The sequence below is a fragment of the Neofelis nebulosa genome, chromosome 5 (genome assembly GCF_028018385.1).
Source record: "Neofelis nebulosa isolate mNeoNeb1 chromosome 5, mNeoNeb1.pri, whole genome shotgun sequence".
In the NCBI taxonomy this organism is placed as follows: domain Eukaryota; kingdom Metazoa; phylum Chordata; class Mammalia; order Carnivora; family Felidae; genus Neofelis; species Neofelis nebulosa.
In genome coordinates this window covers 65,795,954-65,819,744 of record NC_080786.1, presented here as the reverse complement: position 1 = coordinate 65,819,744, position 23,791 = coordinate 65,795,954, and the positions used below count along the sequence as shown (strand labels likewise).

Genomic DNA, 23,791 nt, shown 5'->3' with positions numbered 1-23,791 from the left:
TATGTTAAATATATATTTAATAAATTTATTAATTTATAAATAACATAAATTAATATATTAAATATATATTTATATGGTATCAGTTTGGTTTTGTAAAAATATCAGTAGGTTATTAAGGAAACTCACACCATTTAAATAAAGTCAGCATTTCCTTTTCTTTTTTTCCCTTCTAAAAAGCTTTTTAGGTTTGTGACAGTTAACAGAACAAAAAGTAACCTCTAAGTTTCTTTTCATTTTCTTTCATTTGAGAATGATATGGGTTTCATAGATTTAAGGCAGTTTTGGCCTTCTTTTACTTGAACAAATTTAAGGGTAGCTATTTGATTCCCAGGAGTCCGTGCTATTCAACTAGATTGCCATGAGGTTATTTTGTTTCCATAAAGATTTTGCCTCCCAGTTTAAATTTGCAAACATGTTGATTCCTTCTTTGCTTTGTTTCCATCTAAAAATCAAAAATTGTTATGATCCAAACCAAATTTAGAGGTTTTTATAGTTATCTTTTATATTTCCCATAGATTTTTATGGGTTATTGATTTACAAGCTTGCAGAGAAATTGAGGTCACTTTTTTTTAGCAGTTGGAGATGCAGAATAAATATTCCATGAAATCATGAAATTTTTTAAGCTGTGTGCACCCAAGTATAAGATAATCTGTAAAGCTCCAAGCTTTTAATGTTTTTATTTATATTCAGCCATCCTTTTATGGCATTGCACGCCAATTAAATATGAATTCTCCTCTTTTCTTGAATTCATACGATTGATTTTTCGTCACTAATTTTTGAAGACTGTGTACTCTACCTATCGTATAGTTCCTGGTTGAATCATTTCCTTTTTCATCCCTTTCTCATCTTTTCTAATCTTCCTTCTTCCAGATAATGAGGCCTCAGCATTTTAAATGTCAATCTTCAACATGTGGCATAATTTACTTTTTTTAGGATCATAAAATAACTGTTAAACTGACCTATTTTTTATCCAAGAGAGCATAGATGATATTTTATACAGTGCAGTCTAAACCAGGAGTCAACAGCCTATGAGGGACAATAGCCCCCAGAAAACCTTGGAAGGGCTATTTCAAGCCCAAACCTAAAGAGACAGAAAACACCAAAATTACCGTGACAAGTCTTCATTTTATTTATTCTTCATCACGTGGGGGTTGGCCTGCTTTAACATTCATGTATAAGGCCCAGATCGGAGATAAAACTGGAGATTGGACACATAACTTGGAAATATAGTGGCAGGTCTCTTAAAGATAGCATTTCATTTCATTTCATCTAATATGACTTCAAGTTGTAGTTTGCTATTGTCATAGAGTATGTGTATGGGTGCATAATAAATATTTATAGATATATAGATATATATTTGTGTGTGTATGTATAGTAAATATACAGTGTGTAATATACAGTATTACACACACACACACACATACACACAACAGGTCTGTCACATTTCTCACAGATACAATTATGCCCCTTCTGAGACCTCTTGTTGATGGGAAGTTACATATAGGAGGATACGTGCTCCATAATAGCGTCTTCATGCAATCTCTTACCTCCTAAAAATTAAAGTCCTCCAGGAGGAGTCACAGCCTGGAAAATATTTATTGCAGATAAATAAGAGAAATAATAACAAAGAAGAAGAGGTATCTGGTTGCTGGGACAAAGCTGAAACTTGCGAGAGAAAAGAAATTATGGGGATATGGAAGTAAACCAAAGACAAATTTTGAGTGATAGACTATAGCACTATAAATACATTTTTCTACACAAACAGTACCTTTCACTAGATCCTATATAGACCATCGTCTCTCCTTGGTCTGTGTACCACCAGGGCCATGGAGCTACTAGCTTCCAAGATGAATAGCTTCCTCATTGGAAGGCTCTATCAGAACATTTTTCCCCCTGCTAAGGATTCCTCTTATGCCCTGTGAAGCTTTATGGAAGCTATAAACTTCATTTGTGAGTCTGCACACCATAAATGGCTCAGAGCAAGAGGCTCAGACTGAGCTAGAACTGCTGAGTCCCAGCTCAGTCCCAAGGTAGCCATGTGAAGTACTGCATATTGTATAATATAAAGACTGGGTTTTCCTAATCTTTAAAATGGGATAATAATATCTGTTTTCCAGTGTTGCCTTAGCAAGTAAAGAGAATAATTTATCTATAGCACTTAGCCATTGCCCAAGAGCACTCATTTAATTGGTAAAGGAGTTTTACAGATTTGTCAATGAATTAAATGAAGTCTACCTACGCAGAGTACAATAGCAGGTTGCTCTCTGATGACAGGAAGTTAGTCCCTGAAACTTAACGCCTTCTCTCCAAATTAAGCATACTTGGATTCTTTCAATTTCTCCAGTATACAGCATTTCAAGGGCATCCTACACTTTTCCACTCAAAGTCATCTTGCGTACTAGCGGACAAAACAAAAGAAGTACAAGTCTGGGAACCAGGTCACCAGGTTCTCGTCCCAACTCTGCCATCAGTCAGCTCTGTGCACCAGCAAGTCATACCCCAATCTAAAACCACCAGTCAAAGAAATGCAATCAGAAAACAATATACAGTTAAGAATAGGAATATCTATCTTCATATAATTAAACTAAGTATAGAGAAGAAATGCACGATGACAAAAAAGGGTCCCAAACTGTGTTGACATTTACCACCAAACACAGAGGCTAAAGCCCATTAGTAATACCCATTTGTGCTTATGAAATAATTACAGGTAATGTAGCTATTTATTCCTGTGATACCTTTTGGTGATTCATTTTAAATCATCAGTAATAAAAGCTCTGTGGCATCCTAAAGAGTCTGGAGGCTGCTGAAACCCACACTTAAAACTCTTGAGTTTCTATCAGCTGATTTTTCTTTAGTGTGCAAGCAGAAAATGATTCAGGGTCTTTATAATGAATGTACTTTAAATTCTATTTATAAATTATATGTACTTTACCATTAAATAAGCTAGACGAACTCAAGCACATTATTATTTAAGTTCCCCTATCAAGAAGGCTTTCATTTAATTTTTGTAAATATTTCTCTTTGAGACAAGCATTCTAGTTGATAGCATTCCTTAAATCTAATGAGGGGCTGATGGGCAAAACAGTCTTATTGTGGCCAGGAGATATGAAGGATGACTATTCTGTTTTCTGTTAGGGTTATTGTTTTGAAGAGGATCTTGACCTGGTTTAGGTTTGATGTGGTCTGTTTGTTTCTCTGTTAGAGTTAGAGTCAAGTTCTTGATGTCTTTGAAGACAGGAATAAGATAGTCATGGGAAAAGAAAGTAAAACTTGATCTTGTAATTCTACAAATTTGCTGTCTAACTAGAAGGATGAAAAATCACTTAGCGTAAGAGAAAGCATTGGTTTAGGAGACTTGCTTTCTTGTCCTGCTTTCTTCTCTAATTTTGTTACCTGAGTTAAGTCACCAGAACTCAGCAAGATTCAGTTACATAGCAAGTTGGTTATGAAGTTGAGTGATTTTAAAATAATATCTTAGTTTCTTTTCATCTCTTTAGTTCTATGCTAAAGGGACATGGAAATAAAATTTTGCTATTAAATATGATTAAAAGTTAATACAGAGTAAATTTTAGTCGTTCAATGTCGAAGTTATTCAGCTAACGGAAGCATCATATATAATCAAAACCTTAACTCTAACCCTGACCAGACTGGATGGTGGACAACAGTGTACACATACACACACACACACACACACACACAAAATGGATATATATATATATATATATATATATATATATACACATATATATACTTACATATGTTCTAAAATTCTATAGAACTCACATACACTGCAAAACTAAATTAAATGTTTAGAATTTAAAATGATATTTATTATGGCTATTTTTAAATAGGATATATTGCAAAGTAAAGAATTCACAACAGCTATATAAAAATTTGTTCAGGGGCACCTGGGTGGCTCAGTCGGTTAAGCGTCTGACTTTGGCTCAGGTCAAGATCTCTCAGTTCGTGAGTTTTTTCCCTGCATTGGGCTCTGTATTGACAGCTCAGAGCCTGGAACCTATTCAGATTCTGTGTCTCCCTCTCTCTCTGCCCTACCCCTGCTCACACTCTGTCTCTCTCTGTCTCTCTCAAAAATAAATAACATTAAAAAAATTCATTATATGCTCACCTCAGTACAAGTAACCTGTTCATACAATCTTTGGTCATATACTACAAATAAAAATTTAAATTTCTTGATTTAAATTGCATGAAGACATGACTTTCACATCACTGGATTGATAAATGTAATGGCAAAGCTGCCAAATATCCCCTTATATTAGAAAATACAGAACTTTCAGTGAAGGTTGTTCAATAAAAGAACTCTCATAAATGCACGGTAAGGGGCGCCTGGGTGGCGCAGTCGGTTAAGCGTCCGACTTCAGCCAGGTCACGATCTCGCTGTCCGTGAGTTCGAGCCCCGCGTCAGGCTCTGGGCTGACGGCTCGGAGCCTGGAGCCTGTTTCCGATTCTGTGTCTCCCTCTCTCTCTGCCCCTCCCCTGTTCATGCTCTGTCTCTCTCTGTCCCAAAAATAAAAAACGTTGAAAAATAAATAAATAAATAAATAAATGCAAGGTAATATTTCAGCCTTAAAATGTTGATCATCAAGGCAGGGGCAAACAATCAATTATTACATATTTTATTCTGACATACCATTATATTAATAAAATCATCATTAAAATGTCAATCTTCGCTATTACATAAGTGATACAGTGAATAGGTTTATAGGGAAATCTCAAGGAAAGATGTTTTGCTCTTTAGGAAAATTTGTTCTTTAAGTTAATCTTAAATTTCAAGAAAATTGGACTCTTTCAAATTGAACCCATATATATTCAAAAGGATTAAATTTGAAAATTATTGCTCACAAAATTTTATTTTTTCATTTTCTAGAAAATTCCAGTCATCATTCAAAATTACATCATTATTAATGTAATAGCAAAGAATCATATTAGCCACTAAAATCTAAAGATTCCTGTCTCAATCATTTATAGCTTGAAAGTAGAGCACTGCTTCCTTTGAGTCTAATGTGAACTCTGAGAATAATACAATCATAATATTCATTCACTAGTAATACTAAGATAGACTTTATGAGAATTAAAAGAAATAGGATATAAAAAAGCATCTATCACACTGCTAAATGAAAAGTTATTTTATCTCTTTAAACACCATGTTTTTTGTTTACTTTTAAAACAATACGTAAAGCTTAGAAGGAAAAAATGGATTATGAAAGAGATTCAAATTTTTGTTTATTATTGTTTGTGAATTAGGGTAGACTAACTGCTAAAACAAACAACTCCAATATTTCAGTAACCTAAAACAATAAAAGTCAATTTCTCACTCACTGTTGCAGTTCCTGGGTGTTTCTGATTGGTTCTCCCAAAATCAGCAATAATGAGAACCCATAGTTCTTCCACTATATACCTCCATCTTCCTCCATGTCTTGGCAGTCTTCCCTCTTCAGGAAGCTGACAGAGAAAGAAAATGGAGGATCACACTAGGCAGAGTTTTATGGGCAATGCCAAGAAAAAGTATCCTTCCCACTTACATTCCATTTATCCGCACAGAGCCACATGGCTATGCTTAACTGCAAGGGGGCCTGAAAAATGCCTAACCACATGCCCAGGACACTTATACATGTATATGTTCTAAAACTCTGTAGCACTCACATATACCACAAAATGAAAGTAAATGATTTAGAATTTAAACCGGTGTTTAATATGACTGTTTTTAAACAAGAGAGTCCCAGGAGGTAAAACCATAATTTTTGAAGAGAAAGTGAAATATAATATTTGAGACCCTAATTCTAAATTCTATAAAATTAAAAAGCTGTTCATCCTGAGAAAAGTCACTTAAGCCTCTTCAAGTCACTTAATTCATCTCCAATTCAATGAATTGGGCTGGAAAATTCCCAAGGTTCCTTCCAGATCTAATCTTGTAAGTAAAGCAATTTACTGCAATTATGGCCAACTCTGATATTGGAAGCATTAAAGGAATAATTTGATAATAATCTATAATAATTTGATCACATTTTCTAATTAGAACTGACAAGATTTCTACTACTGAATCACTATCACTGGACACATAGTTGAAAGGTTGCAATTTGTTGAAATCCTCCAGCAAAAATATGGGAAAAATTTCATAATCTCATCATCCTGAAAATGTTTATAGTTTCTGCCAGATTTATCCTAGGCACCCTGAGTGCTCTTAAAAATTTACCAGGAAGAAGCAACTCTCTTGGATTTAGAAGAGGAAGTGAATTGTGTTTCTTTTTTTGCTAGTCTTCTTTTCCCTCTACTTTGATGGCTTTTCCTTTACTGTTGACAGAGTATCTCTCTTTCCCCATCTCCCCCATCGTCTCCCTTGTTGTAAAATTATCCTGGGCAAATTGATTTCTGAGGTAGCAAATGGATTTTTTTGCTTAGCTAAAGAACAAGGAGAAATTATTATAAGTTACTGTTTGTAGAGGAAATGAGCTGCCCACATACACTCTTGGTTTATATAACTATAAGCTTTAAAACTTGACAAATGTGAGGATAACAATAGAGAGTTATTAGAAGCCCCAAATGTAAACACCTAATTTCAAAGCCTTTTTGTGTGTGTAGCAACAGAGAAAGCATAATTAACATCAATGCACACTTAACAACAGAACATGTGTACTGACTGTTTTCCCCATTCTTTGTACACGTGCAACATCTATTGACACCAGAGAAACTCACACATTGGGAAAGAATAACTCAACTGCAGAAAATTTTTGTCAAATTAAAAAGTATCATTTAAAATATATCTTTTAGTATAGGTTACTTTTTAAAGTTTTTATTTAAATTCCAGTTAATATTGCAGTGTAATAGTTTCAAGCATAAAATATAGTGATCAACGATTCCATGCATCACCAGGTGCTCACCACAACCAGTGCACTCCTTAATCCCCATCACCTGTTTAACCCACCCCCCCTGTCCACCTCCCTTCTGGTCACCGTCAATTTGTTCTCTATAGTTAAGTCTGATTCTTGGTTTGCCTGTTTCTTTCTCTTTTTTTTTCCCCTTTGCTCCTTTGTTCCTTAAAATCCATATATGAGTGAAATGTCTTTCTCTGACTGACTTATTTCACTTAGCATTATACTCTAGGTCCACGCACGTTGCTGCAAATGGCAAGATTTCATTCTTTTTTATGGTTGAATAATATTCCATATATATACATGAATAATATTGGAGTAATATTAATACATATATATGCATATATATATTCATATATACATATGCTACCTCTTTTCTATCCATTCATCAATAAATGAACATTGGGTTGTTTCCATAATTTGGTTGTTATAGATAATGCTACTATAAACATAAGGGTGCACTTATCCCTTTGATTCAGTATTTTTGTATTCTTTGTGTAAATACCTAGTAGTGCGATTACTGGATCATAGGGTAGTTCTACTGTTTTCTACAGTGGCTGTACAAGTTTGCATTCCCACCAACAGTGCAAGAGGGTTCCCCTTTCCCCACATCCTCACCACTACCTGTTGCTTCTTGTTGATTTTAGCCATTCTGACAAGTGTGAGGTGATATCTCATGGTAGTTTTGATTTGCATTTCCCTGATGATGAGTGATGTTGAGCATCTTTTCATGTGTCTCTTGGCCATTTGTATGTCTTCTTTGGAAAATTGTCATGTCTTCTGTCCATTTTTTAATTGGACCCTTTGTTTTTTGGGTATTGAGTTTTATAAGTTCTTTTATATATTTTGAATACTAACCCTTTATCAGATGTGTCATTTGCAAATAACTTCTCTCATTCCATACATTGCCTTTCAGTTATGTTGATTGTTTCCCTCACTGTGCTGAGGCTTTGTATTTTGATGTAGTCCCAATAGTTTATTTTTGCTTTTGTTTCCCTTGCCTCAAAAAAGTTGCTACAGCCAATGTCAGAGAGATTCCTGCCTGTGCTCTCTTGAAGGATTTTTATGATTTCAGGTGTCACATTTAGATCTTGAATCTCTGTTGAGCTTATTTTTTGTGTATGGTGAAAGAGAATGGTTCAGTTTCACTCTTTTGCATGTTACTGTTCAGTTTTCCCAGCACCATTTGTTGAAGAGATAGTCTTTCCCATTGGATATTCTTTCCTGCTTTGTTGAAGATTAATTGACCCTATAATTGTGAGTTTATTTCTGGCTTTTCTATTCCATTGATGTATGTGTTTATTTTTGTGTTTATTTTTGTACCATACTGTTTTAACTACTACAACTTTGTAATATAAATTGAAATCTGGAATTGAGATGCCTCCAGCTTTGCTTTGCTTTGCTTTTCAAGACTGCTTTGACTATTCAGGGTGTTTTGTGGTTCCATACAAATTTTAGTATTGTTTGATCTAGTTCTGTGAACAATGCTGTTGATATTTTGATAGGGATTGCTTTGGGTAGTATAGACATTTCAACAATATTTGTTTTCCCGATCCATGAGCATGGAATGTTTTCCTTTGTGTGTGTGTCATCTCTAATTTCTCTCATCAGTGTTTATAATTTTCAGAGTACAGGTCTTTTACCTCTTTAGTTAGGTTTATTCCTCCATATCTTCTTATTTTTGGTGCAATTGCAATGGGCTTGATTTCTTAAATTCTCTTTCTGCTGTTTCATTATTGGTGTATAGAAATGCAACAGATTTCTTGGTGCATCTTACTTTTTACAAGCTGCAATTCCTCACCTTGTCTCTTCCTCTATTTATTTTCAAAATCAAGGAAAATCTTTGATGATAAGAAATAGTTTACAATCTATATTTTAGTACCTATGGATTATTACACAATATTCCAGTGTTTAAAAATCCTTAAGCATAATCTTTCATTTGCTGATATTAGACTCTTCATGAAAGGCAAGCCCAACCCTAAATTACTAAATCATTATCATCACAAAATGAAAACCTGATATTTTGGTGTCTAACTCAAACAGTCAAAAATTCCTTCTATTTTAGTAATGCTAAATTTTTTTCTAGATTATTTCACTGAGTCATTCAATAATGCACCAGAAATATTATATATAAATGTTATATATAAACACATATACACACATATAATAGTGTGTGTGTGTGTATATATATATATATATATATATATATTAGACTCTATGTAATATACCAATACAATAATATAATACTCTATATAATATATACTGTATTCCTTTACAAGAACAATGTGAGACAGATTCAAAGCCCCAAGATTCTCTGTCTCTGGAAGAACAAAAAATATTAATACATAAAGGCACAAAAAGGATGTGTCAGGATCTGGTGAAAGGGTAATTTGTGTTCTCATTTCTACTCTATCTTATAGTATTTTTTCTCGGGGTTATAATAACGTGTTTTGAGAAAATATCTCTATGGAAACTTCAATTATTATTCTCACATACACACTTTGCTCACTCACCCACCTCCTTACACATCTTCAAGATGGAGGGCAGAAACCACAAAAAGACCCCATATCTACTGACTGTGATTAGTGAGAGAGGGAGGCTGTGCCCCAGCACATACCCTCCTGAGTGGAGAGCCCTGTGAAACCCTAAATGCAATTCGCTGAGCAGCAAGCCAAGAGTACAGTGCCTTAAATGAACAGATCAAGCTGCCACACAAAACCCACACTTCTGCCACTTGCAAAAAAGCTGGTATAGGCTCTTGGGCACGAGTCTTACTGTCCCTGCTGTGAGATGGCTTAGCAAAGTTACCTTGCCAGCAGTCACTTAAGCTGCCAGTAGTTGGAAAAGAAATGGGATGAAGAGAGTGTTTTCTTCTATCTTGGCCTTACTGAGATACTGTTAATGTCTCTCTGGAAGCAAACTAGAGAATTAAATACCTTTGTTAATTTTTTTGAGCCAGAATTTAAAGCAAAATACCCTTCACCAAGATATTTAGAGAAAAGCTATTTGGGAGTTAGGAACTATTATGGGATCAATTGTGTCCCCCCAAAATTCATATTCTGGAGTCCTAACCCGGTGCTGCAGATTGTCATTGTATTGGAAATAGGTATTTAAAGTGTTAATTAAGTTCAAATGAGGTCTTTAGATGGGTCTTAATCCAATGTGACTGATGTCCTTATAAGAAAATGAGATTAGGATACAGACATACACAGAGGAAAAAAAAAAAAAAAAAACCCATGTAGAGACACAAGAAGCTACATAGCCATCTACAAGTCAAGGAGAGAGGCCTGAGAAGAAAGCAGTCTTGCAGACACCTTGATCTCAGACTTCTAGCCTCTGGAGCCATGAATTTCCATCATTTAAGGCACCCAGTCTGTGATACTTCATTATGGCAACTCTGGCAAGCTAATATGGGAATAGTTTACAAAAGGTAAAAAAGTCAGATCATGACCTTAAACTCAGGTCTAAAACAGCTTCCCTCTTCAGCATATCCTCCCACACTCATCTAGGTATGATTACTTACATTTTTGGTCTGGACAGGCCATCCCCTGATTGGTTCCAGCTGTGAACCGAACCTGGTACCTAAACACCATATTTGAGTTCTCAATCCACATCTCTGAATTCCAGACCTGCTGGCTGCATTACCCTTGTTAGCCTTCCAAAGTTGGCATCCAGGACTCAGCACCCAGATCCTGCTGTACACTCATAATCCATTGCTACCTCCGCTGAGGGCTAGCTCTGGGTTTGGAATCACAGTTGTATTCTTTGTTCCCCTGACAGTTTCTCAAACCTGGGAAGGGCAATATAGTGGGCAATGTAAGCTCTTTCATTCAGCCATTCAGAAATTTGCCCCACAACAAATTTAAAATGTAAATTGTAAAGTTTACATCGTTGTCTGAGCCCTTCAGAGAAAGGAGGACCCTTTACATCCAGAAAATTTTTACAAAGCTGCTCTGTTGCACACAGTATAGATGATCATAGAGGCTACTGGAAGTCACTTGAGAAATGGAATAGGCGGTGAACAATTAGGTTTCTCAGTTTAAAATCAATTCCTTATTGCTCTTAATACCAATCAGAAACTTGTTTACAAAGTGTTATGACGGTAATCATATAAATTGCTGTTTGTTAAATCTTTTTTTCTTTGTTGGACAGTTCAAATCTATTCTTTTTCCTTAAGATTGTTGGCACTCTTAGTTGTCAAAACTTATTCCTATAAATAAATACGGGTTTTTGTAATATGCTTTTATGCTATTTTCAGAAAAATGAGATAACTATAGACATTTCCACTTTTTATTCAATGTTCAACCCTCATTAGAAGGAAAAGCTGTAGGAAAGGAATAAATTCCTTTTAAAACTTCACATAACTTTCCTTTTGGTCTGTTTCAAATAGTAATGGACCTAGTTAAAACAGGAAGCTCAGGGTGATGGCTGGCTTTATCAAGAATGGTACATGAGCAAAGAAAATTTAAAGAACTTCTTAAATAGCCAAATCCATCTCAAGTGGCTCTTGTGATCTGGAGGGAAGGGAAGCTTTGGTGGGAAAAAGTTGAGAAAGGTTTCTCTTACTCCAAAAGGCTTTCCTAGGTATTAGAAGAAGGGGGAAAAAATGTACTTTGTTGTGTTATTTATAGAAAATACTTATATCTAGATATTTCAATTAGTTTTTTAAAGTACAAATTGCTCATCAATGTCTGTTCAAGAGTAGAATAATTATATTAGACTTAAGAATTTTATTTTTAAAATCAAGTAAAAAATGACACCTTGGAAAATAGAATTTTTATTTTTATCTTAAAGCAAGCTCAGTGTAGAGGTGCCTGTTTACAAACTTTCTTCATTTAATTGGTTTTCTTAATATGAAATAGTATTTCCAGAACTAATTAAAATTTTATTCTAATGAATATTCAAGACCAAAATATGTTATCTTTGCAGTACAGTATATAGATTTTTAAATCATCCATAAAGGTAATTATATTTTTTTACATTCTTAAAAAGTCATATATTGTTATTGATGCCAAATGGGTTGTTTGCTTTCTCTCAGGCCATGATTGAAGAAGCCATCACCAGAGCAGAATCTTTCTCAGTTATGTATACACCATTTGCAACAAAAATCAGAGCTGATAAAATAGAAAAAGTAAGAGAGGTTTTCACAAAAACTCATCCTGCATATGTGGAATACATCTACACAGGTAATATTCAAGTTGTCAGCTGCTAGTTTATTTCCATTAATAAAATGGGTCATTTCTGCTTTGTTTGTTTATTGTTTCAGTTTTAGGAGTACATTGCTATTGGTGGTGGGTTTGGGTTTTTTTTCATTTTATTGTATTTTTTTTTTCATCATGGTAAGTGTACTTTTTAATCCCCATCACCACCCCATTCTCCCACTCACCTCCCCTCCAGTAACCAGCAGTTTGTTCTCTATAGTTAAGAGTCTGTTCTCGGTTTGCCTCTCTCTTTTTTTCCCCTTTGCTCATTTGTCTTGTTTCTTCTATTTCACATATGAGTGAAATCATATGGTATTTATCTTTCTCTGACTGACTTATTTCGCTTAGCATAATACTGTTTAGCTCCATCCATGCTGTTGCAAATGACAATGTGAGTGTTGCAATGTAAGTGTCATTGCAAGTGACAAGTAAGATTTCACTCTTTTTATGGCTAAGTAATATTCCATTGTATTCTGTATCCATTCATCGAACCCTTGGGCTCTTTCCATAATTTGGCTATTGTAGAAAATGCTGCTATAAACATCAGGGTGCATGTATCCCTTTTTATTTTGGGGATAAATACCCAGTAGTGCTATTGTTGGGTTGTAGAGTACTTATATTTTTAATTTTCTGAAGAAACTCCATACTGTTTTCCAGAGTGGCTGCAGCAGTTTGCATTCCCACCAACAGTGCAAGAGGGCTCTCCTTTCTCCACATCCTTGCCAATGCTTGTTGTTTCTTCTATTTTTTTATTTTAACCATTCTGAGAGGTTTGAGGTGATACTTCATTGTAGTTCTGATTTGCATTTCCCCCTGGTGATAAGTGGTGTTGAGCATCTTTTCATGTGTCTCTTGGGCACTTTTTGTCTTCTTTGGAGAAATATCTGTCCATGTCTTCTGTTCATTTTTTATCGGAATATTTGTTTTCTGGGTATTGAGTTGTATCAGTTCTTTATATATTTTGGACACTAACCTTTTACCATATACGTCATTTGCAAACATCTTCTCCCATTCAGTAGGTTGCCATTCAGTTTTGTAATTGTTTCCTTTACAGTACAGAAAATTTTATTTTTACATAGTTCCAGTAGTTTATTTTTACTTTTATTTCCCTTGCTTCAGGAGACCTATCTAGAAAAAAGCTGCTATAGCCGATGTCAGAGAGATTCCAGCCTATGCTCTCTTGAAGGATTTTTGTGGTTTCAGGTCTCACATTTAGGTCTTTAATCCCTTTTGAGTTTAATTTTGTGTATGGTAAAATAAAGTGATCCAGTGTCATTCCTTTTGCATATGGCTGTCCAGTTTTCCCAACACCATTTGTTGAAGAGACTGTCTTTTTCTCATTGTATATTGATTTCTCCTTTGTCAAAAATTAACCGACCATATAATTATGGGTTTATTTCTGGATTTTCTATTCCATTCTATTGATCTATGTGTCTATTTCTATGCCAGTACCCTGCTGTATTAATTACTACCGCTTTGTAATACAACTTGAAATCTGGAATTGTGATACTTCCAGTTTTGTGTTTCTTTTTCAAGATTGCTTCAGCTGTTTGGCGTCTTTTATGGTTCCATAAAACTTTTAGGATTGTTTAGGAGGACATTGTTTTAATCTGATGAGTTGAAATGGGAAGTTATTTTAAGGTTTTAAGTAGAACTAATCCTATGGGTCTAGCACAATATTCCTTGTACCATGATGATTCTATGCGTGAAAAGGAGACACCCTAAGATTTTTTTAAATGAAAAAATAACATGTGATAAAATGCCACCTTTCCCCATACTCTTCATTAGTAAACTGGATGACTATAGTATTTTCCTAAAGATGGATTTTTTTCCAGTGCTATTTCTACTCTCCTTCCATCTCTGTCACACTTCAAACCTCCCTCTTTCCTTATGTTCTTGGATCACTGATATCCCAATGAGATCTGGATGGTCAAGTGTACGTAGAGGACACAACATTAGTGTTATCCTTTTTTCCTCATTTTGTCTTTGGAAGCCACTTGCTTTTATTAATTCATTCAAAATACTTTTTAGTATCTATTATGTGCTAGCTATTATTCTGAATTAAGACAAAGATTTTCTTGTACAAAATTAAGAGTCACTCAACAACTACCATGTTGAGCGAAATCTCTAAATGCACATACCTAATATCTCATCTTCGTATTAAGGGCCTTTCAGTTCCTTTTTTTCATGGCTTTGGGGCCAAGTCACTGACTTATATGATTAGTAATGCACTCTGTTAGTGATCACTTTTAAGATGTCAGGCATTCTACGTTTTTTATCTCTTGTTATTCCCAAATCTTATGGAGTAAGATGATTCTTACTTAGAAATAAGAGAACAACCAGATAAAACAAATAGCTTTTCCAAAGATGCACAGCAAATCACTGGTGGCAGGCCTTTGATTTGAACCCATGTCCTTGCCATTGAGCTATACCATTGCCATCTGATAGGAGCAGAGGTGTGATAGAAGCATTAAATTTAGGTTCTATATAGTCCTTGTTTTTTCCACAGTGCCTCAAACTCTTTGGAGGAAAGATATTAAGTAAATCTAACTAGTGATGATTGAATAGTGAATCTCTAAAGAACAATGAGAATTTGAGGGCAAGGAAAAGGAAGAGAAGAAAATACAGTGCATGCTATAATGACCATCAATGCTGATTTACTTAGTGTGAGCATTTTGTAAGGAAGTAAATAAAAATGTTTCAGAACTCACATTTTCTGCTAATTGTTATAAATCATTTATTATTTTGTTATGGATACGTTAAGAGTTTTGGGAGGAGTGGCTTTAATAGCACACAAGAGTCATGTCAATCTAGTGTCATGGAAAATGAATCGGATTCAGCTATTTCCATTTCTATTCTTGGATCTATTGGTAATGAAGAGAAATTCATTGAAGATCACCTGTATGACAACTGCTCTACTGGTAGAATGAATTTAGTTATATTTAACCTACTTCACAGAGAAGTCATGAAGATTAATAAGCACTTAGGAAGCACTGTTGTCACTGAGAGCTTAAAAACAATAATACCATTAATAATCCAGATTCATGTCTCATATAACTCCATCAACCTGTTATCAAGATGAATTGTGATCTATTGGCAAGAGATTCATACTAAAGGATCTTATACTTTGGAAAAGATGGTAATTATAAGTTACTAATGATTGTTTCTATTATTTTATAATTACTAATTGCTGGAGTATGACAGTGCTATATAAGAAACTAGAGAGGAAAGACAGCTTCTGGAGGTAGAGAAGGCAGTCTAGAATTTTAAATTTCATTGGGATTGGGTACGTTCTTTGCTCTGTAGAACCTGTACCTTGGGCGAACAAGGAAGGGTATTGCACTGATGACATTACTTGTCTCTGTTACAAATCATCAGTAAAGGATCTTCCCCCAAAGTCATTGCTGGAATGACAGTGAAACCATCGTTATTAACTGTATATGCACAGCCTTAGTGGTCTGGCTTCTAAGGTGAATGAGGACACAACGCATAGGAATAGGAAAGGTCAAATGTTATCTTTAGTATCTTACAGGTGGTACTAAGTGATTAGGGCAGGCATCCGTAGCCAAAGGTAGTAGCTAGAAAGAGAGTCACACTAAGAGAGTAGCTATTTTGTTTTATTGGCACTTCTCCAAAACCAGGATTTTCCTTTTATCTGCCTTGTAGATGGAATGTAAGAAACTTTTATTCTGCCAAAAATGTATTCAGTTATTTATCTCAACAAATAGCCATACAGCAGTATGACTGGACAATCATAAAGCAGATGTGTGCAGACATGAGGCTTTTTTTTCCCTACACATATTCATTGTTTGTCTGTCCAGAGCCAATAATATATTCTATCCCATTGCAAAGGAGTCAGTCTCATTCAATCATTTCTAAAATTTAGTCTTTCTTCAGTAACTATTAAATCAAATTCACCAGCTTCCTTCCCCTTCCCATGGGATTTTCTTCTCCCCCTGGTCTGGTTTCAACTTTCACATAGCTCAGACATATCCAATATCCAAAGAGGTCAGTAGGCATGTGAGGAAAGTTTCTTTTTTCAAAGTTTGGTGCAGGTTGGTACAGTTGCTGATTACATGGCTAATTCAACTTCAGATAATCTCTGTTGGTTTGAGCAGGACCAGATGGGTTCATTTATGTAACACATTAGGTGATCAAAGGATACGTATATGAGGTCCCCATGCTGCCTTTTGGTGTAGATGCTTCTTTATATGTACACCAACCACCCTCACCACATAACTTGGCCCAACCTACAGCCATTCTCTGAGATTCCCTTTCCCTGCCAGAATGCTGGCTTGTAAACCAAGTCACCTTCTGGGTCTTACTCAAGAAATCCCCTTTACTCCACTAAAGACTGAAAGTAATTTTAACCCTCTCTCCAACTTGCTATGCTATTTTTCTATTTCTCTTCTCCCTTTATGCTCCAGAATCCCAAGATCCTCAGGATCAACAATAGAGATGGGTGGTTTGTCATCTATTCACTTAGTCATCAGACATTTATTGGACACATATATTCCAGACACAATTCTAGGGAGTGCTAGAATATACCTGTTTCTAAGAAGGGATCTGATTTTAGTAATTTGTAATTCAGGGCGAATATTGGACTGTATTTTTCCACTCTTTTATAGAATGTTTTCAACTAAAACCTAAGCTCTAATGGTAGAATGGAAGGCTGACTCTAATTAAAATCATGATGGAGGAGAAAACAGACAAGGGAGCAGTTTGGAAAGTGCACTGAAAGTGGGAAGACTAGCTAGTTGTTTACCAAACTATTTTCTCCCCATATATGCAACTAGAATACATTTCCAACCTCCCTTACAATTAGGTGAGGCTTGTGACTGAACAATGACCAATAGAATGTGGGCAGAAAAGATGTGGGCCACTTCCAGGCCTGGCCTGTAAAAGCCTACATGCAGAACTCTCTTTCCCTGGCTACTGAGTGGATAGGACCATGGAACTGAAGAAGCCACAGACAAAAGAAGCTTGAATTCCCTGAATTACCTAGTGGAAGGTCATCCACTGAATACCCACATGAGCAAAAACCAAAATTCTATTGCTTTAGATCACTGAGATTTGGAGGCTTTTGTGTTGGGTGTTTTTTTTTTTAATTTTTTTTTTTAACGTTTATTTATTTTTGAGACAGGGAGAGACAGAGCATGAACGGGGGAGGGTCAGAGAGAGGGAGACACAGAATCCGAAACAGGCTCCAGGCTCTGAGCTGTCAGCACAGAGCCCAATGTGGGGCTCGAACTCACGGACCGCGAGATCATGACCTCACCTGAAGTCGGCCGCTTAACCAACTGAGCCACCCAGGCGCCCCTGTGTTGGGTGTTTTTGTTGTTGTTACATTAGGAAGCTTTACTCTAATACAGTGCCTTACATCATAACAGGTAGTAGCTTCTTAGTCCATCTGTAATGCACACAATAAATTCATGTGAACTCAGTGACTGAATAAACACTCCCTCATTTGCAATCAACTCTACCCTCAGAAACACATTGTTTGTACACATTGTTTCCTATCTCACACTCACTCATCCTTCCCTGGACAACTACAGGTGAATGCTGTCATACACACATGTTTGTACCCACCCACAGAAAGATCACATTTCAGGAGACTCACTGGGCCCTATGGAAGATAGAACACAATTATATAGTTTTCATTGCAGCAAGAGAAATTTAGGTTATAAGTAAGAATTTCTAAATTACAGAGGTCAACTAAATAAACAATCAACAGATGAAGGTCATAAAATCTATACCTTGAAGATCTTGGATGAGGAGTTTACCTATCAAAGTTTTGCTGGATAAATAGTTATTGTCATTAAAACTTGGAGACTAACACATTTAACTCTCCCAGCAGGGGCTGGCAGACAAACCCCCAGTTCAGAAACTCTGCCCAACTCCAGGTCACCTTCATCAAACCTGATAGTATTGAGTTCATTACTCCTTGGTCACGTGACAGTGCAATGAGCCCAGCAATAGCTGGCAGAGGTGGCGGTAATGAGCGGGAAGGGTTTTCACAATAAAGATTCCCCAGGCAGTGCATTTTTCTCTAGCTAGCCCCCAGTTCATAGTAACCCATGTCAGGGATTCCCACATGAGAAACAGATGGAAAGAGAAAAGCTATAAAAATAAATCCATTTTGAAATGCAAATAGGTATAAATATTTTGAATCTTTTTATTGTATAGACCGACTAAATTAGTGATTTATTATGAGAAAAAAACCCTTCACCCTCAGTGGCAGGTACTAAACTATATTGCCCTTTATAACTTCTACAAGACTGATGAAGGAAGGTTAAAATTAAAATCTGCCTTTTGGGACAACCAGGTTTACATATCCTCGGGAACTTACTGTGCATCTTTTGCTATTTGGGGAATATGGTAAGACCCGCGAAAATCTTAAATCCTTATTGTAATAGAGCTGTATTGTATTATGTTTTACGGAGAAAAAATTACTGAATTTTTAACAGTGTAGCTATCCATTTTTCTTATTTAAGGAAAAATCCAGTTTGATTCATGCAGAGTAGTCAGGGTATATAAAACAAATAATAATTCATCAGCCCCAGAATTATTATGTTTTCATTTATAAAGATTTTGCTTGAGATTTTTACTCATATATTCCAGTGAAATAATGCAATTTTGTATAGTTCTTATTCTTGCATGGTTGTATTTTAATAATAATAAAGTAATACAATAAGCATATCCTGTCTCCTCTTGATGAAAATATCAAGATTTATTTGCTAAATAAATAAATATTCAGTAATGGATCTGTGCTTAGTAATGTTTAATAGAAAAGTTTTCTGGATCAGATATCAATTACTTTAACACTGAGGTGGATAGAGTCATATTTTGTCTTTCCATTGCAATTTAACTCCCAAGAGTAAATATGTATGTTCAGACGAATAATATATTGTTTTAAAATAGACCTTTAAGAATTGCTTTTTACTGAAATTTATAACCCTGTTCTTGTTCAGTCATCATTTACCAGTAAGGATAATACATTCTTATGCTTTCTAAAATAGGAAATAAAAAATTCCTCATTTTATTCTTTTTTCTTTAAAATATTATAATTTTATCATGATCATGAGTTTTCAAGATAAGACTATTTTCCTCTCTGTAATCCACTTTCTCAAATGGAAAAGGTTATAGAATTAAAGAGCTTATATCCCCAGTATTATTATGAAAGTGTTACGACCGGGTTGGTTATAAAGATGATAAATCATCTTGTATTTGTACCACAGAATTCTTGTTAGAAACAGAGAATCATTCCCAAAGTATGTAACTCCCCCATATACAGAGCTAAAGTCTCTGTTCTTAAAATATGAAAATGTTGGTCTTTCCAATGGGAAATGTGGTTTTCTGGCACTACTCTGTCTTCTCAACAAACAGGTCACTTGTCCTTTGCAGTAGCAGGTTACGGCACTGTTTGCTTCTGGTCTCCATCATCTACTGTTACCTTTCACGATTGCATTTTTCCTGGACTTCTCTGGAACTATATAATATATCCTCCATAGTATATTTTCTTATAGGATCTGATCGAAGACAGACAGAATGGCATTTAAAGAAAAACCATTTAATAATCCAAAAATAAGTGCAAGTAATGTAAATTTTTACTGCAGCTTCTCAAGAAAAACCAATGAGTTAGGGCAAGATGGAGCTCTTGGAATGGGATACATGGCAGGAAGCAGGTATTACAGGTACTGTATCCATAATGCTCAGCAAAACGCATACACACACACACACATACGTGCGCGTGTGCACACACACACACACACACACACACTTATATGGCAGCTTCTCTCCAAGTCTCTTTCCTACTCTAAGCTCTCCAAATACTCTCCTCAAATTTATTCCCTAATAAACAGATAAGTAGTTCCTTTCCAGTGTTAATCTCTAGGAATATTGTGAATGAGATAGCTGATCCTGTTTAATTCTAACAAATATATAAAAATTTATAAAACACACTTTGTGTATTAATCTCGCGGCTTTATCATCCATCTCTTACTTTTCCTTTTGATGTGTTTTCCTCAAGCATTCTTTTACACTTTTTCTTATGTCGTATGTATTTATGTAAGGCAAGTCATTACACTTCTACCTTGGGATATAAACAAACAAATACATAGATTACCAATCCAGATAATAAGGGAAATTGAGGTTTTCAGATTATGTAAGACTTTATTATGCATTCTTGGTTAACTACCCAAAAGTCACTTTCTATAAGATGTAGAATCTAACCAAAAATGAAAAAGTAATAATTATGATATAGATCAAGACAAATTATGCTAATATACATTTAAGTTCAATTATTGGTAATAATGTCATAATAATATTATCATAATAATGGCATCACCAAGATGCATTCAATTTTGTATCTTTGTAGTAGCTGTAAAAATTAATTCCTAATCCTCAAACTGTTGTGTCTTAAATAAGGAAAATATTCTTCCCAGATAGCTAACTTGAAGAATTTATGACTGTCTTGCATCTCAGCTATAATATTTTAAGGATTCCATAGTATTTAGAAATGTACAAACTACTAGTTAAATCCCTATATCAGAAATCTTTGGTTTCAAGTGGTAGGAATCACAGCTCAAACTGACTTCATTATATTTAAATTTTAAAGGAGGAGAGGGAGGCATGGAACAATTGATTTGTATTATTGAAAGACCCACAGGTGGCACTGCCTTTAAATACAGCTTAATCCAACAGCTCATTCACTGCTCTGTTTTCTGCAGTCAGCTTTATTCTCAAGTTCTGCCTGCTATCCCACTTCCTGTACCATACTTTCAAATGCTAAGATCTTGAGTAATAGCAAAATGCTCAAATGTCATTAGAGATCTCAAATCACACTGTTCTGAAGAACAGTGAGTTCCTCTTCCACACAATTCTTGAGACTTGCTCTTTCTCATTAGCCCAAATTGCACTTATGCTTATAATTGAACCAAAACTGAGCTCAGAGTAATGTCATGGATTAACTGGTCTGCATCAGTTAGGTCACACTTTTAGAGCAAGTAGAGATTGAGGGAATTCTCCAAGGGGGGAAAAAAAAAGAGGAGGAGGGAATGCATAGTAGGTAACCAACCAACCAATGGCCATTCCAATTCTCATATAGAGCAAAAATATAGCTGTTTATGGGAATTATAACAACATTGTATTATTTCACTGATCATGAGTCTAGTAAATATTGATAGGATAGCAGTATCTTTAATATTTGTATTGTCTCAAATCTACTTTGGTGGGGATGGAATTAAGGAACTTCCCCAAAATACAATACAGCAGATTGAACATAAAACTTTGGAATCAACATGAATTTCAAGTGAAATAGAAATGAACTATACATAAAAACCCTGTGGAATTATTTATTTCTCTAAGTGTATATATGGGTTATGAGAAGAAACTTAAAAATACAAAGATTGGTTTTGGAGAAGTAGACCAGAAGTCTGAAGTGAGAATTAAGAATCTTAGGAATGGAAACCAATTTTTTCCACTTACATCTAGAACTCTGAAATTATAATGAAGGTCAATGGGAAAATGTAATTTATTATACAAAGATTCATTATATATATAGCTTTCTCACACATGGAATGCAAAAATCACAATATGCTATGTTTTTAAAAGTAGAAACTGTTTTATTATTTATGGGGGGCAATAATGATAACTTAGCTGTAAAGTTGCTGCCTTTTGCTATTTTCTTGCTGATGTGAATTTGTGGATAACTTCCAAGATAGAAGTATTGGCATTAAAAGGAGTACAAGATAAAACTCAGAAAATGGTTGGGAAAGAACTAATGACAAAGTGTTGGCATTACGAAGGCACTGTAGAAGTTAAACTCTGAAACTGATCAGTAAAAAGAAGTCATATAAAACTGACATGGTCCCATCTCATACTGAGCAATTGGGACCTTTAGAAATGAGATTTCACTCTAACCCAAAATGTCAGAACATTTTGTTATGGACAAAGGGCAGAGAAATGACATAGACACCAGAAAATAGAGAAGGAAATGAAACTTAGAGAAAGGTGGTGATAGAACACTAACAGATTTGCGTATTTCTCAAAGAGTTTTTAAACTTCTTAAGCTTTTTCTTTAAAAAAAATTTTTTTTTTTGCTTTGAAAAGTTCATTCACAATCCGTTGGCTGTGATTCTGATGAGGTGTCCAACAGAAAATACTGATGATGATGGCACCATCTATGTTTTGTACTTTACTTCCAGAGAGTTTAAATTTTATTTTATGCATATTTAGCTTCATAACAGATAAAGCTATCCCTCATATATATAGATGAGTCTGCTGATCTACAATCAGTATTTCATGTTTGCACAGATGCTTTTCTGGTGGTTCTGACAGTTTCACTAAGTCAGACTCTCTCTATTAATCCAGTCCTCTTCTGTAGCTATGACTTCATATTTCCCTGAGAACAAGCTGCAGCCAGGGTACAACCTGAATATGAAACTAATTTTTCCATCCAGGAAAAGCTGGTTTGTTCATTTTAGCATCTATTTCATTGGATTATTTGATGCTGGTTATCTTACTTCACTCATCCTTCGTACATTGAACAGAAACCACTTAAGGTTTAGCTAAAATAAAGAACAAAGGCTGTGACAAAGAAATAAGTCATATCTCAGAAGCTCTGAACATTTTATTTGTTCTTTTTGAAGTTATTTTTTTTGAAAAAGATTTTTTCTGAAGTTTTCTTTTTTACCATTAAAAATTCAGGATTTGGAAAAGTTTGTTTTTAGATTCAAATATTGATGGACACCCACTAGATGCTTGGGGCATGAACATAACTTTAAGATGTCATTCTCAAGAGGATTAAAACCTGTTAAAGAGATAAGACATACCCCCCCACCCAATGAAACCTTAAGAGACTCTAGAGTGAATAGTATAGATTTCTTTAAGAGTTTGAAGGGGGATACTGAAATATTCAGGAGACTCTTCATGGACAGGGTGGGACTTAAATTAGGTACATCTGGAAGGATAGTCATTTACAATATGAGAGAGAATATGTAAGTGTTTCTTGATGGAAAGAACTTTTCTGAACAAAGAGAAGTTCAGAAGCAGGAAAAGCACAGGCTGGTACAAGTTAGTGAAATCAGCAGAGCTGATGATTAAGGTTTATACTGGAAAAAATGTAGGAATTAGGTACAGATTGTGAAACAGATGCACACAGTTGAGAGGCTTGAATACCAGGAAAGAAGTCACTGAAGTTCCTGAGGAAGGATGTGACAACCACAAAGGCGATGTTCCAGAAATATTCATTGGGTGCTGGTGTGGAGATATATTGGCATGAAATGATACTGGTGGCAGTGACGTTGGTTGGGAAACGTTTTCTGTAATCCAGATGTTATGATCATAAATCTGACCAGAGCGGTAGCAATGGTTATGCTAAGAAAGGAGTTAATATGAGATGTATTACAATGGCCAAATTCAATTAGTTTTGAGACTCACTAAATGTCAGGGAATAAGAGGAAAGAAAAGTCAACGATAGCTTCCAGATTTTAAACCCAAATAATTGGGTTAGTAATAGTTATCCTTTTAACACGTTGGTGAAAAGCAGGGAAGAAGGAAGTCGTGGTGATTATAAAAATCACTTTTGAAGAATGTATTTGCTGCATTGTTGGTGGTAATTTCTATAAGGATGAGCAAATAGCAATGTCCCAGGAGGCATTTGGAAACGCTGTGTTTGAATTGGGTGGAGACTTTCAGGTA

At 35.2% G+C, this 23,791-nt stretch overlaps 1 protein-coding gene across 4 annotated transcripts in view; it reads left to right on the top strand.

Moving 5' to 3' along the window:
* SPATA16 (spermatogenesis associated 16) overlaps window positions 1-23,791 on the top strand; it is a 245,119-nt gene that overhangs the window by 169,759 nt on the left and 51,569 nt on the right. For all 4 annotated transcript variants that reach the window (XM_058730511.1, XM_058730512.1, XM_058730513.1 and 1 more), the window contains exon 6: window positions 11,929-12,076. In XM_058730511.1, the coding sequence (XP_058586494.1) occupies window positions 11,929-12,076 (148 nt within the window). The remainder of the gene's footprint in view (window positions 1-11,928; window positions 12,077-23,791) is intronic.